This window comes from Polyodon spathula, unplaced genomic scaffold, assembly GCF_017654505.1.
Source record: "Polyodon spathula isolate WHYD16114869_AA unplaced genomic scaffold, ASM1765450v1 scaffolds_686, whole genome shotgun sequence".
In the NCBI taxonomy this organism is placed as follows: domain Eukaryota; kingdom Metazoa; phylum Chordata; class Actinopteri; order Acipenseriformes; family Polyodontidae; genus Polyodon; species Polyodon spathula.
The window spans coordinates 1-15,000 of NW_024472175.1; the positions used below are offsets into that span (position 1 = coordinate 1).

The following is a 15,000-nucleotide window of genomic DNA, read 5'->3' on the forward strand; positions in this document are numbered from 1 at the left end:
ATTGCTAACTACAAAATTTCAGCGAGTAACTTCATCCTGCAAGTTCAGCCCTTCAGATGCTTTGACTCCAGTATCAAATCTGAAGCAAAGTATCTTGGTATTTTCCTGCCCAACAGTGATCAAGCTCTGTTTTTTCTAGGTGTTTAGCCAGCATGAAATATCACTGGTTTGATTTTTATGGGCTTGTCTAACATGACTGGTAAATAGGACTCTGTGGGTAGAAATAGATTTTTGAAGGGATCTGATTAACTTGTGTTCAGGTTGTTTTACAGTCCATGTGTTTGGTGCTTCATGGGTTAAGTGAACTGAGGGAACCGGTCTCAGAACTGTTAAAGCAGAAGGCAAGCATTGGCAGTGTGATCACACACTGGTCCTGCACATTAACTAGCTTGCTTCCTTATCTGTAAAACCTGAAGGAAGCTTTTGATCATGGTGTCCCAGGCAGTCTAGTTACTGTAGTGTATGGCCACAGCAGTTGCTTGGAGGACTGTGGGAAATGTCTTTAAACTTGCATTGGATAAGATTCACAGTGTGAATGTAGCTGACCTTTCAAAAAACTGGGGGGGGAGTTACTGTGACTTGGATTAGCTACACCAAGTGGCAGCTGTAGATTTGACAGTTGAAGTGTGACCCTTTAATGGCTGTGCTAAATGCAGCTGAAAGGCGGCACTCCTCCATTCAGTTTGAATAGTCAAGTGTATCTGCTAAACATGTCTATTCTAATTCAGTAACTGGGTTATACACCACTTGACAACCCTTAAGAGAACTCATTGAATGCTTTTCATGGTCTGATCAATCTTCACAGTTCTGCAACTGCAGTATTGTCATGCATTTAAAATACCTGTACTGTGCTGCAAGCTCACCTTGCTTTATAACTTGCATCCAACTTTCAGGATCAAATTTAGGTTTTTTTTGTGTTGAAGTTCACATTAGTGACAGTGTAAGTGAGACTGTACCACCAGGTTCACGTGGCTCACTGAACTGCAAGCCTTTGACCTTCAGCAAGTGCATATTTAAAAAGAGGCTTATTCATTTAACTAGTGTTATCACTTTCAGAAATTCATCAAAGGCAGCCCCCAGTATTGTGGAGACTGTGCCATATTAAAGCTAGTTTTAAACTAGCATGTTGGTAGTGCCGGACTGTATTTAATAAGAGTGCAGGCTGAGACTGACACTCTGAACTTTCTCTTCATTAGTGCTGTGCTTGGATAGGAACTCCAGTCTGAACTGCTGCAAGAGCGCTCCAGCCTGGGCTCTTATTAAACACAAAGAAGGCAATGATGTGGCTCTTACTCCATGGCATGCAATTTCTTCTCCCCATTAGCTTGATAGGTTAACTAACAAAAAAATTGCCCTCTTTCCTTTTTTATGTGCCCTGGTACCTGTGGATCTGCGTAACGCTGACTGTTTCAACCATCCTTTGCTACGGACTTACCGGCTGCGTTGTTTACAATGTGGACTCGACCCTCTCGTTGCCATTTCTTTTCATGAACTCTTGCCAGCAGCGCAACGAGCGTTTCAGTCAGGCTGGCCCCGGCCCAATGGGAGGCCCCTCTGGCCCCAGAGGCATGGGCCCTGGTGGCCCGGGGTTCGGTAGAGGGCGTGAAGAATATGACGGTCCTGCCAAGAAGCCCAGATTCTAAACCAAACCCAAAACTGCTCTTTCTGTAGCTCCCATTCCAGCTTCATCTCCTCCATGTAGAGTTTAAACTTGTGTTTTGAGTTACTAATAGTAGAAATGAAGACTTCTTCCTTTTTTAGTAATGGCTTTTATGCTAATTGGATTTTTTTTTGTATTAATCTGTAAATGGTCAAATCGTGTTCAGGGATGAGCTCTGAACTCTTGCGGTGGTAATTGTGTAAGTATGCTTAACTTTTATATGGCTGTATCTGTTTTTTGTTTGTGCCATTCAACTTTTGAAATGTGTTTTTTTGATAACTTTCAAATAAAGTGTTTGGATTTGACCTCAATCACAAATTTATTTTTGAAGTGGTGAAGGATGGATTCAGTAACCCTAATTATTGAATCCACTTTGTGGAATGTATCTCCTTGTGGGTGTAATGGTAAAAGTATCTAGCCAGGTTAATCTGAGCTGTGGGTTGGGTACACGCATGTGATCTAGGCCATACAGAGTGGCTGTAGCCAGGATCCCACTTTGTAATCTGTGAAGCTGTAATGTGTAAGTCCTGTAGCCAGACGTCTTGTGTAATGCTGTGCTCAGTCTGAAGCTTGGTTGCGGTTCACTGTTAAGCTTCAGGAAGCTGTTGGCACCTACAGTACATACAGCAGGCTTGATGTGTTGCAAAGTCATAGATGAAGATGCTGGGGGGGTAAAACGCTGCCTGCTTGAATGGATTCTGTTTGGAGGAAACCAGAGACAGGTGTTCATCAGTAACTGTTGGGTAGGGGGGGGGTTATATCAGTATGGACTGAAATCCATTGATGGCTTAAATTGAAATATCATTTGCAGAATCTAGATCCCAAATTAAGACCACATTAAACCTGGTGCATTTTACCACCTTTGCCTGACTGCAGTGGGACCTGCTTAGTTTCAAATCCTACCGCATGTTGTTGCTGGGTTTACAATAACATTGGTACTACCTACCAATTACTCCAGCACTTGTCAGTCTTAAATCTTACTGTATTTAGTAATTGCAAGATTAGGCTTAAGCAATTTGTCCCCATGAAATGTTTAGTTCTGCGTTCACTGCAGCTTAACTGTCTGTAAATGGATCCAGTTCTCGTGCCTCCCCATCAGTAAAGGCTGGCTAGTTTGACAGGCGAAGGTCTTTGCAAAGTAACTGCATCCTTTAAGCAGTCGTATTGACTGGCAGGCTTCTGTACCAGGGCGTCTGTTCAGTCTTCATGAACGCTGAAGAGAGAGAATTCCATGTAATATGAAAGTTCATGTCTTCATGTTGGAAATTCATTGTAATTAAAGTGAAGTTGCTGTTCAGAAGTCTTGTGTTAATGTCTTGGTTCAAAGTAATCCTTCAGTTTTTTTTCTCAACAGGGTGTTTGCTCATCTTTTGAGTTATCAGTGCAGCATTATGCTGTCAAGCAGGATTGTAACTTCATTGAAACTGAGCTCCTTGACAGAGCCCTGTTGCCAGGCTCTGTCCTTATCAGCAGTTCTGTGGTGGTACCCCTGTAATGCAGGGTTTGGGGTTTCATTGGGGATTGGACTGCTGTACTGCCTTACTCATGGGAATGTGCATGTCCTGTAACTGAGTGGCACCACGTTCAGCGCAATCTGCAAGTGTCGTAGGTGATCTTATTTAAGATCATCTACGAGTGTAGGAAACATATCTACACTTGTATGTGATCTTAAATAACGTGCCCACTGTTTACCTTGCTATTGTTGGAGGGTGTGGATTTGGAGCTTGTGTTCTGCTGGGTATGGGGGGCGGGGGGGGGGTAATTTTGCTCAACTCCATTGCAATTCTGAGCTGGTAGTGAACTGCAGTTAAATCTGTGGGAGTGGAGTGGGGTTGGCTTCCAGTGTAAACACTGGAGTCGCTGCTGCTCCTGCACTGCAGATGAACCAGTTACAATTACTTCCTGCTGTGTTTAAACACACATTATTGAAGTTGCCTGGCTAGAAAAATGTTTAGTTTTATAGTTACCCTAAACATTGAACTGAAGTGTGTCTCAATGCTTTGCTGGATAATGGGAATATACATCCTGTTCGAGTAGATCCACGATCGGCTTTCATTTTAAACTGGTGTCGTAATGACCATCTGACTTGTCAGGAGTGCAGCTTACAAAGAAAACAACCTGTGATCTGACATCTGTACTGGTGTGCCCTGGAGCACAAGCCACTCAATTTCTCTAGCATTGACCTGGGCATTCATATTGGCCTGTAGGGGTACAAATTATTGCTTTTTTGCTAATCTTTGCAATCCTCCCTCCTAAGTAAATAAATACTCTGTCTCAAAGCTTAAACACTGATTTGATGAACAAATTCTGTAGTGGTCGAGTGCTGCCTCGCAGCAAATTCTAGACTAAAAATAGTAGTCTTGCCTAGTTATATATTCCTGTCAATAAATCTTGTTTGCATATGAATCTGTTTTTGTAGCAGACTTTCACTGCATAGTTTAAGGCCAGTGTGCTTTAAAAATGTTGCTGATAAAATTAACTAATACATTGATAGTAGTCCTTCACTGTTTTGTGTGATTAGGTTGAATTATGTTGCGATGCCTCTGAATCTTCAGTGGCCCTTCAGGATGAGTGTTTAGGGTTGTTGGTTTGGGGGGGGGGGGGGGGGGGGTCCAGCCCTGCAGTACTTCCACATGTAACCTACAGAGCCCCTGAAGTCTCAAATGTACACCTGTGAGGTGAAACTGTGTTGAAGCGATGACCTTCAAGGACCGAGTGCTCGAGCCAGTGTTGCTGGTACAGGGGGGGGCCTGGCATTGCCGTGACGGTTCTGCAGTACAGTTCAGCTATTCTGCAGTTGTGCTTTGAGGATCTGTAGTGCTACAAAGGGCAGTGGACGTTAGGACCTGGACTTATTGTTCCCGCTTGCATCAAGATGCTCATTGCAGACTGCGTGCAGGTAAGTTTAAACAATACAAACAATATTCACTTGGACTTACTTTAACAAGTGTCTGTTCGCTAATTATTTATTCATGGCTTCTGGCATCACACTTCTGAAGTAATGGACTCGCAGTGCAGCAGCGCTCCATGTTTTGATGTTGTAGCAGCAGTGTGGACTTGTGGAAATAGCTGGACTCCAGTACCTGTGTGTAGACTCCTTCTGACATGTTCTCAATGGCATGAGCAGTTGTTTTAGCTATCTTGTTGGTGTTTAGTGTCTATTGCTGGCCACTGGGACAGCAGCAGACTGGTTTGTCACTGGCTTAAAACTGGGAGGGGAGGGGGTGGTCTGTAGCAGCTCTGTGGTCCGTCCTGCATAGGCAGCAGGCATGCCTTGGTATGATCCTTGCATTTTAGTAGTTTTGAAATGTTTACCTGCAAGTGTCCAAGTAATTGAATATCTCACCTAGTGTATAGTGATACAGTATCTGCTTTGGAAAAGTGTGTGGGGTGGGGGTCAGATAAAAAAAAAAAAAAGTGAAGTAGAACAGAACTGTCAAACCTGTTTAGAGGTGACTGTTCTGTATTTTAAATGTTCTCCAAGATCCTGCAGCTCATCTTTAGAAGAATCTGGGATCGGTCGGTCGGCGAGGGTGGGGGTGCTGACTTTAGCAGCCAGTGAAGCGATCACTTTGACTCTGTAGTGAACTCATTCATAACTTCCTTTATTTCTTGATTTTAGTTGAAATGGTTTGCAGTAGCTGGGGTGGTGTTTGGGGGGGTTTATTTTAAGCTGCTCTATTGCAAGAGTGAATTCTCAGCATGTAAATATTTTTGCATTGCAGGATTTCCCAATGCACTAATTTGGACTTGCAGAAGATCAAGTGTGCTTTTATTGGGATTACCTGTCAGCTTGGTACCAGGCTTGCTGCTGACTGAAGGTCTGCTCACTCTGTGACTCTATTAATTCAACTGTTGAAACCTGGAAACTCCTGCAATTAAACAGTCTTTCCTCACTTTGAAGGAAATCATGTGTATCCAAGTTTTTATACTTTGTGGATAGTGACTGGCAACACTAGTTTCATGCCTTGCTTGGGGTACCCTTGTACCTCAAAAGAGATTGCATGTTTTAACCTGCTCTGAAGAAGTGAGTGCTTTTTGACAATCTCTCATTCCTATTGGAGTCTCATGAAGTGGTAGAGATGCATATGGAGTCTTTTCAGGGGGCTTTAGTTTTTTTTATTCAAAGCAGGAGGGAAGTGGGGTGGCCCTGGAAGGTGTGGGAGTCTGTAATGCCAGTGTCAAGCCAATTGTGTACCAACAGAGCCCTGAAGTACGTCTGTACTTCGCAAGGCTTTGCAGATTGAATTCCTGACTAGATTGAGGTAGCAGTAGGTTTTTAATTCTTCCCTGAACCCTAAACGTTTCCTCGGAGATGCAGTTATATCGGGGTTTCTGTGCTGTTGAATAATCTCGGCAGTGTTCTCTACGCTGCTGTCTTGAAGTTCGGTACACCTGTGTGCACGTGGAAGTCCTGAGCTGCCTCTTCTGTATCCTCTCTGTGCTAAACTCAGGTTTTAAAGAGCTGTACGTTCAATGGAGTCCTGATTTTCAATTTTTTTTTCTCAAACCTACAGTTTCAGTGTTATAATGTTATGAGTTGTAATGTCTGCTCTCGTCTGACTTCTGTTCCAGACTCTCGTAGTTCAGTAAGCTTGCACTGTGTTCCATACATAAACCTGGAATTTTATAAAATTCTCTCGATGGTGTGTGGTTTGCCTTCAGAAGTGTGATGCCAGAATTGTGTGGGCTCATTCCTCCAGTCAAGTGCCCAATTCAGTGAGACTTCAATCTCCTCTTTGTTTTTTTTAAAGGACAGTGATATGGAGATCTTGTTTCACTGTAATTATTTCCTGTAATTATTATTTTTACATTGCAGCATGCAGTCCAAAAACTTAAAACAGATTGCAAAAAAAAAGTTAATCCATACCGTGCAAGCCTTGACCCTGCGCTAGACTAGAAGTTATTACTAGTGAGTAGGTTTGTGGCAGTCTGTGTTGTAGGCGGAGAAACCCATTTCACCTGACATGGGCAGAACTTCACGGTAAGGCTTCCAAGTACAGAACAAGTGCTGCAGCTTCTCCGTTAATCTTCTGCAGTAAACAGTCTGATTTGCCCCTAGCTTTGTATTCCAATGACAGTGAGAATTCCCTAGATTTTAGTGTGTTTTAAGTTTCCTATAGATGAGTTTGCATGGCTTTAAATTCAGGTTCCCCACCCAGCCTCAAGATGGCGTTTTGAATCTCCGTTCCTAGGGCTGAGCTTTAAGCTTTCCACGCTTTTGGCACAGAGTCTGCACTGGCCTGATCTGCCACCCCTTGTAACTTCATATTGAACTGATTGTGGCGCAGTTTAGAAGTGAGCCTGTTGTATTGACACAGTATCCATGCAGGCTCTTAGTTTTTCCCTAATATGAAGTGAAATACTGCACTTACAGTGAATGTAATGTTTAGACCTGTTTTTAATGTGTTTTAAATTGAGTCCAGGGGCACTCTCTAACTTGCTGGCTCTTCCCTCAGGTGAGGATGATGCGTGGAGTGGGATGAGTCCAAGCCTGTCAAACAAGGTCGGTTCCACTGCTAGCTTTTGAACCCCTCGTATGATCTTCCTGTTTTGAGATTTCTCCCTCCCCCCGGTCATGCAGATGCCAGCGTGGTTTCTGGCAATGTTGTGTAAGAGCTTGTGCTTTTGTTCAGTTTTTTGGGGGTGATGCCACGTCTGCTCTGTTTACACTCCTGGTGAAGTGGTTCCATGCCAAGCTTGCAACTTGGCTGCCCCTGTGTCAGGGAAGCCTGTACTGTTAATACTGGGAACCTGATTTAATTGCATACTCTCCTGTGAATCCCTTAATCTCATTACAGTAAATTGATCAATTCAGACTGTTTTGAATAAAGGTTTTACCATAATATGTTCTCCACATTTGTATAACGGTCTTCCTTTGCATTGCAGCATTGACTGTCCATTTAAGTGCTTCAGAGATGCCCGGATGGTGGATCAGCAGCAGATCATGAGATGCAAGTATACTAAAACCAGCCTTTGACAGGATCATTTAAAAGCAGCACAGCCTGGTGTGCTAGAGGAGATTGAAAGAGGGTCTTTATTTTAAAATGCCCTCTGAAGTGCACTGCCTGGACTACCCTTCCTTTCTTTAGTATTGCACAGTGACTATTAAACGCTGTGGATTTCAAATTGTCTAAACTAGTTTTAGTTCTCATACCACTAAGGTTCAGATTGTCAGCATTGAAGTTGTGGATTGATTTTTACTGCTTTTGATTTGGTAGCCAATTTTGATTATTCAGTTGCCTGGTTGCAGGAGGGCCCTGCACTGATTTCAGTTCATGTGGTTTTGATGCAAGCTGCATTATACTGTGTTAATACTTGAGGTATGAAATGCAGTGTTTTCTCTATGCTAACGCCTCTTCTCTGTTTTAGACTGTATCTGCTGGCAGTGACCCCTGATGAAGGCAGGCTGCCCTGGGAGGAGAGAGGGGCAGCAGGGTGGATGTGTGAAAACTCCTTTAATAAACCTATTCAACTTTTGCTTCTCTCGATTTTGTCATTTTTGATTTTCTTAGTATTTCTAACTGGAGACTTCATGCATTTTTGTAGCCTGTCTTGCATAACCAGTATAATATAAACGTTATGCATGTAGTGTTGACCTATAATCCCAGTTTACATAGGGAAGGGGTGACTTTCGTACAGTGATACAATAACTAATTTCTTTTTTTTTTTTTTTTTTTTTTTTTTTTGAAAAACCAAAAAAATCAATTGTGTAAACAAACATGCTGGTACTATTGCTGTTAATGTGCATGTTCTAAATTCACTGCCACCAGGCGCTCATCTGCGATGAGTGCATGATGAGGCAGAGTAAAGAGAGAGATGGGATCTCCATGCACACAATGCAGTGTCCAAACAGTGCCAGGTACTGGGAGCAGTGCTTTCAGCGACACCAACATACCTGATCCTGCTGCTCGAGCCAGAGAAGCTGGACAAAAACGCCTCCACTGCCCTGAAACACAATCCAATAACTCCAATGCTCTGTGTAGCTGCTGCTGCCAGTGTTGCTCACAACCTTGTTTGCTCTGTGGAGCTTTGCACAACTGCTGTCTAACCTGAGCTCAGTGCTGCGGAGGCAGCTCGTATTCCTCCACCCTGCTAATGATAATAAATAAGTAACAAGCACAGGGAGGGGCAATGCAACACTTGTGATGGGTAGTCTGTTTGTTCCCTGGACAGAGCTATGGGTGAGACTGGCACAGGGGGGTAGGGGGGAGCGGAGGACAAACAGGACAAGGGTGTGTGCTTACCTGAGCTCAGGTGTGCTGCGTCACCTGTACAGGAGCAGTGAAGGGAAGAAGAACTGTCACAGACTGCCCTACATGAACACACAGTCCGTGCTGATTCATCTGAGTGGCTGCAGAATACATATTTTATCATACATGTAACCAAACTGCCATTGTCTCCTGCCTCTTGCAGCAAGAGCACAGTGGCGTGATCTACAGACTCTGCTGTAGCAGGTGCGGCTGCGTGTCCGGCGATCTACAGACTCTGCTGTAGCAGGTGCGGCTGCGTGTCCGGCGATCTACAGACTCTGCTGTAGCAGGTGCGGCTGCGTGTCCGGCGATCTACAGACTCTGCTGTAGCAGGTGCGGCTGCGTGTCCGGCGATCTACAGACTCTGCTGTAGCGGGTGCGGCTGCGTGTCCGGCGATCTACAGACTCTGCTGTAGCGGGTGCGGCTGCGTGTCCGGCGATCTACAGACTCTGCTGTAGCAGGTGCGGCTGCGTGTCCGGCGATCTACAGACTCTGCTGTAGCGGGTGCGGCTGCGTGTCCGGCGATCTACAGACTCTGCTGTAGCAGGTGCGGCTGCGTGTCCGGCGATCTACAGACTCTGCTGTAGCGGGTGCGGCTGCGTGTCCGGCGATCTACAGACTCTGCTGTAGCAGGTGCGGCTGCGTGTCCGGCGATCTACAGACTCTGCTGTAGCGGGTGCGGCTGCGTGTCCGGCGATCTACAGACTCTGCTGTCTGCGTGTCCGGCGATCTACAGACTCTGCTGTAGCAGGTGCGGCTGCGTGTCCGGCGATCTACAGACTCTGCTGTAGCGGGTGCGGCTGCGTGTCCGTCTACAGACTCTGCTGTAGCAGATCTACGTGTCCGGCGATCTACAGACTCTGCTGTAGCAGGTGCGGCTGCGTGTCCGGCGATCTACAGACTCTGCTGTAGCGGGTGCGGCTGCGTGTCCGGCGATCTACAGACTCTGCTGTAGCATCGATCTACAGACTCTGCTCGGGTGCGGCTGCGTGTCCGGCGATCTACAGACTCTGCTGTAGCAGGTGCGGCTGCGTGTCCGGCGATCTACAGACTCTGCTGTAGCAGGTGCGGCTGCGTGTCCGGCGATCTACAGACTCTGCTGTAGCTGCGGCTGCGTGTCCGGCGATCTACAGACTCTGCTGTAGCAGGTGCGGCTGCGTGTCCGGCGATCTACAGACTCTGCTGTAGCACAGTGCGCGGCTGCGTGTCCAGCGATCTACAGACTCTGCTGTAGCAGGTGCGGCTGCGTGTCCAGCGATCTACAGACTCTGCTGTAGCAGGTGCGGCTGCGTGTCCGGCGATCTACAGACTCTGCTGTAGCAGGTGCGGCTGCGTGTCCGGCGATCTACAGACTCTGCTATATCGCACAGGGGCAGTCAGTAGGCGGCGTGCGTTCTCCACACTCGCAAACCCCGCCCTCTGGGTGGCGTCTCCTCGATCAGAGTGTTTTCTTGCAGGCTGGTTGTCCCGATCGCTCCACAAGGTAAACATGGCGCTCGTCTTCACAATCGTCCGGGTGCTGCTCGGGCTGTTTTTCGCGTTGACCGGAGCTGTCAAGCTGACCGATCGGATCTCAGAAGACGTCTACAAGCAGCTGGTGAGTGTTTCATGCTGCGTGCGCAGTAAACGCAGAGACAGGGCGCGTCGCTGCGTGCTGGAGGGGACTGTTACAGTGTGGATTGGAGAGGCGGCTGCAGGCTGCGCAGGAGAGATCGTTCCCTGATGAGGAAGCGTCTGTCGACTGTGTGTATTTTTGTATTTGTTATTTATATGCTCGATATAACTGCCCACGTCCCTCCACGCTAAACTGCAATAGGGTAAAGAGGTGTCTGTTTCTTCAGCGCTGATGTTAAACTGGTGGCGTGTTTCCGTGTATCTGTGGAGAGGGGGACAGGGGCAGCCTCGGATTCCTCAGTGCTCGGGACTCTCTTAACCAGCGGTTCTGTTAAGCACGGGTCTCTGTGCTGGCTCGTCTCGGCCCTTTGTATGCACTTGGCAGAGAGGCAGCGAGTGTGGAAACAGCGCTGTGCTGAAACCAAGGCAGAGGTGAGGAGCTGGGCCACCAGTCCAAGCCAAGGATTCAGAGTCTGTAAGGAAACCCTGCTGCTTATGAAATTCACACAGGCAGACCTACCAAGGGCACTTGCGCTTTTGAAAGTATTAGTTTGTGGGGAGGTACAAAGGGGGGTCGTTTCTGCATGACTGTGTGTGTGTGTCAGTGTGTATCAGTGTGTCACTCTTCCATTGTTCCAGGTCTCTCTCTCTCAGATGCCCCTCTTGCACACACTGCTTGTCTCTCTCCCCCTCTCTCTCTCAGCGCTCTCAGTTTGTCCAGTTCGCGGAGGTGTTCCCGCTGCATGATTTGGGGGTGCAACCGGACCCCCTCCTCTACCTGCAGGTGACCGGCTGGGTGGAGCTGCTGGCTGGGCTGCTGCTGGCCTTCGGACCCGGACTGCTGCAGACGCTGAGCAGCCTGGTGCTGTCTGTCGTCATGATCGGTAAGACCAGAGCCCTCCCCCGTCTCCCTCTCCCTCCCCCCTCTCTCTCACTCCTCCTCTCTCTCACTCCTCTCTCTCTCTCCCTCTCTCTCTCCCTCTCCCTCTCCCCTCTCTCTCACTCCTCCTCTCTCCCTCTCACTCCCCCTCTCCCTCTCACTCCCCCCTCTCTCTCACTCCTCCTCTCTCCCTCTCACTCCCCCTCTCCCTCTCCCCTCTCTCTCACTCCTCCTCTCTCCCTCTCACTCCCCCTCTCCCTCTCACTCCCCCCTCTCCCTCTCCCTCCCCCTCTCCCTCTCACTCCCCCCTCTCTCTCACTCCTCTCTCCCTCTCACTCCCCTTCTCTCTCTCTCCCCCCCTCCCCCCTCTCTCTCTCCCCCTCTCTCACTCCTCTCTCCTGTGCCCCTGCAGGAGCCCTCTTCACCCTGATAAAGTTGGGGGAGCCCCTCTCGATGTGCGCCCCGGCCACGGTGTGCCTCGGGCTGCTACTGCTGCTGATCCTGCGTGGGAGCGGACCGAGGGGCCGCAGGGTCAAGACAGACTGACCCCTGAGTCCTGACCACAGAGACACTGACCACGAGGACCAGACACAGAGACGCGCAAACACACACACACACACACACACACACACACACACACACACACAGTATCTCTGTCTCTCTCCAGGACTTGCTTCTCCTCCAGAACTCTGACTCTTAACAATTCTCCCTCAGCAAAGTGCTTTTCTACTACAAATAGATTTTTTTAAGAATTTGCTTAGAGAAAAAAAACCCTCCTGTGTCCGGGGGTGCAGATTTGGAGTGAAATTCTAGCGCCAGGATACCTCACGCAGATCCAGGGTACCCCACACAGATCCAGGGTACCCCACACAGATCCAGGGTACCTCACACAGATCCAGCTAAACTTTCCAAACAGTGTAGCAGCGATGTTGTGAAGGGTTTGCAGTCCTGTGCCGTGTCGGTGTGTCATGTGGAGGAGCTCCATTCCATTGAATATGCTATTGTCTATCTTTGTTCCTATTTTACAATCTAAAGTGTGCTTCTCTCTGCTTTGTGTTGAATTGTATTGTGCTTTTCTATATTGTGCTTCTCTCTGTATTGTATTGTATTGTGCTTCTCTGCTTTGTATTCGTCAGGACTGGGATATACTGTCTGTATGAAAGACGCTCTGTAAATACAATGAGGTTTGATTTGATTTAGTATTGCTTATATTGGTGGGTGATTGGTTTTGTTTTATGTAACGTTCTGGTCTCTCCCACGTGTTTTAATTTCGTTACATTTTGGTAAAATATGAAATCAATGAGCTTGCTGCTCTCGCCGCGTGCTTTCTTAAATACTGGATACGTTCCCTCTGTATTTTAACATACAATAAAAGAGCTATATTTGCATCCTTTACATTTGTTTGGTATGTTTTCACATCCTTTTCAATGATCTCTTATCCTCTTGTTTGTTTGCTAAATTTGCATCTCTTGTAAAACTACCGGGAGTGCTCTAAGAATCTCCTCTTCCTTGATCCTCGACTGGGACGCGTGCTCTATAGAGAATCTCCTCTTCCTTGATCCTCGACTGGGATAGAGAATCTCCTCTTCCTTGATCCTCGACTGGGACGCGTGCTCTATAGAGAATCTCCTCTTCCTTGATCCTCGACTGGGACGCGTGCTCTATAGAGAATCTCCTCTTCCTTGATCCTCGACTGGGACGCGTGCTCTATAGAGAATCTCCTCTTCCTTGATCCTCGACTGGGACGCGTGCTCTATAGAGAATCTCCTCTTCCTTGATCCTCGACTGGGACGCGTGCTCTATAGAGAATCTCCTCTTCCTTGATCCTCGATTTGGGACGAGTATGCCGGTCTTTCCAAATGCGCTCCTGTCTGGTAAGAATTCCACTGCTGAGACACAGTGAAAGCAAGCTGACAATCCCAGCGTGTCCCCAGGGCACCTCACACAATGTAATAATGTGTTTCACACAGCAGGAGAGGCAGCTGGCTGCTAGCTCTGCTGGTACAGTGTGGGACTCTGATTCCCAGGTTAGTGGGTTCAAACCCCATGTTAGGAGGGTGTGTTTTCATTCCATTTTCAAAGACTCTGCACTTTTTGTACAACCAAGTCCATCAAGGGGTGTTCTTGAGCATAAAAATAATATAAAGAGGCTGATATAAGATCGTCTATGAAAGACTAGCTTAGCAGAAGGAGACAGGTGGTGCAGGGGACTAGTTCACTGGCATGCTGTGCTGTGCTCCCTGGAGTCCTGGGTTCAAATCCAGCTGAGTTGAGGACCTTTGTTTTTAAGTATGTTGTTCATTTCTTATATAGACAGTGAATTATATACTTTCTTATATAGACAAGGATAAAGCAAGCTGTGAGATGGCACAGGAGGTTAATTCACTAGTATGCTGTGCTTGCTGGAGTCCTGGGTTCAAATCCAGCTCATTTCTTCTTTTATTTTCAAAAAATGGGTTCACTGACCTTATAGTCAGCGTGCAGCACAGCTTTCCTGTGGGAGCTGGTGGTGCAGTGGACTAACCCCATGGCCTTCTTTCCCTGAAGATGATGGTTCAAATCTGGGTGCTGGAGGTGAGATCCTGAAGGTAAGTAACAGTGTTGATTGTGTTTCCACAGATGGAGGAGAAGCTGGAGACCTGGGCTGTGGAGGGAGGAGAGGAAGACAAGGAGGAGGTAGGAGAGGATAGTAAAGGGGGGGTCTGGCCCCCCCCCACCTGGGAGGAGAATGAAAGGCAGCAGTGTTGTCACCCCTCTAAAGGTTTTCTCATACTTACAAAAACTTATTTAATAAACCATTTTTTGGAATTGACTCTTACATAAGATACTAATATAAATATTTAGAAATTATGTTAGATTGACAGACTCCTCATTAAAAGTTCAGTTTCTCTCAGGCAGCAACACAGCCACCTTCCATTCTCCTCCCAGGTGGGGGGGCCAGACCCCCCCTTTACTATCCTCTTCTACCTCCTCCTTCTCTTCCTCTCCTCCCTCCACAGGCCAGGTCTCCAGCTTCTCCTCCATCTGTGGAAACACAATCAACATTGTTACTTACCTTCAGGATCTCACCTCCAGCACCCAGATTTGAACCATCATCTTCAGGGAGAGAAGGCCATGGGGTTAGCCCACTACACCACCAGCTCCCACAGGAAAGCTGTGCTGCACGCTGACTATAAGGTCAATGAACCCATTTTTTGAAAATAAAGGAAGAAATGAGCTGGATTTGAACCCAGGACTCCAGCAAGCACAGCACAGCATACTAGTGAATTAACCTCCTGTGCCATCTTACAGCTTGCTTTATCCTTGTTTATATACAAAAGTATATAATTCATTGTCTATACAAGAAATGAACATGTTTGAAAATGAAGGTACTCAACTCACCTAGATTTGAACCCAGTACTGCAGGGAGCACAGCACAGCATGCTAGTGAATTTACCTTACAGCACTGTAGGGCTTGGCTTTGAATCCAGTTCAACTGACAAATGAAAGCAAGCTGACAATCCCAGCGTGTCCCCAGTGCACCTCACACAATGTAATAATGTGTTTCACGCAGCAGGAGAGCCAGCTGGCTGCTAGCTCTGCTGGTACTGGG

General features: G+C 47.0%; 1 protein-coding gene across 1 annotated transcript; it reads left to right on the forward strand.

Annotated features, from left to right (window-relative positions):
- The first annotated feature begins 10,116 nt into the window (after positions 1 to 10,116).
- Positions 10,117 to 12,803, forward strand: LOC121308404 (transmembrane protein 35B-like). Its single transcript, XM_041240780.1, has 3 exons — positions 10,117 to 10,511; positions 11,232 to 11,412; positions 11,821 to 12,803. The coding sequence occupies exons 1-3, from the start codon at positions 10,404 to 10,406 to the stop codon at positions 11,952 to 11,954; spliced, it is 423 nt and encodes a 140-aa protein (XP_041096714.1). The 5' UTR covers positions 10,117 to 10,403; the 3' UTR covers positions 11,955 to 12,803.
- Positions 12,804 to 15,000: the final 2,197 nt, after the last annotated feature.

Bases quoted from the DNA above. Each gene is read 5' to 3' on its own strand.
- LOC121308404 (XM_041240780.1), top strand. From the start codon at position 10,404: ATGGCGCTCGTCTTCACAATCGTCCGGGTGCTGCTCGGGCTGTTTTTC. The intron at 10,512-11,231 runs GTGAGTGTTTCA...TCTCTCTCTCAG, and splicing joins AAGACGTCTACAAGCAGCTG to CGCTCTCAGTTTGTCCAGTT. The intron at 11,413-11,820 runs GTAAGACCAGAG...GTGCCCCTGCAG, and splicing joins GCTGTCTGTCGTCATGATCG to GAGCCCTCTTCACCCTGATA.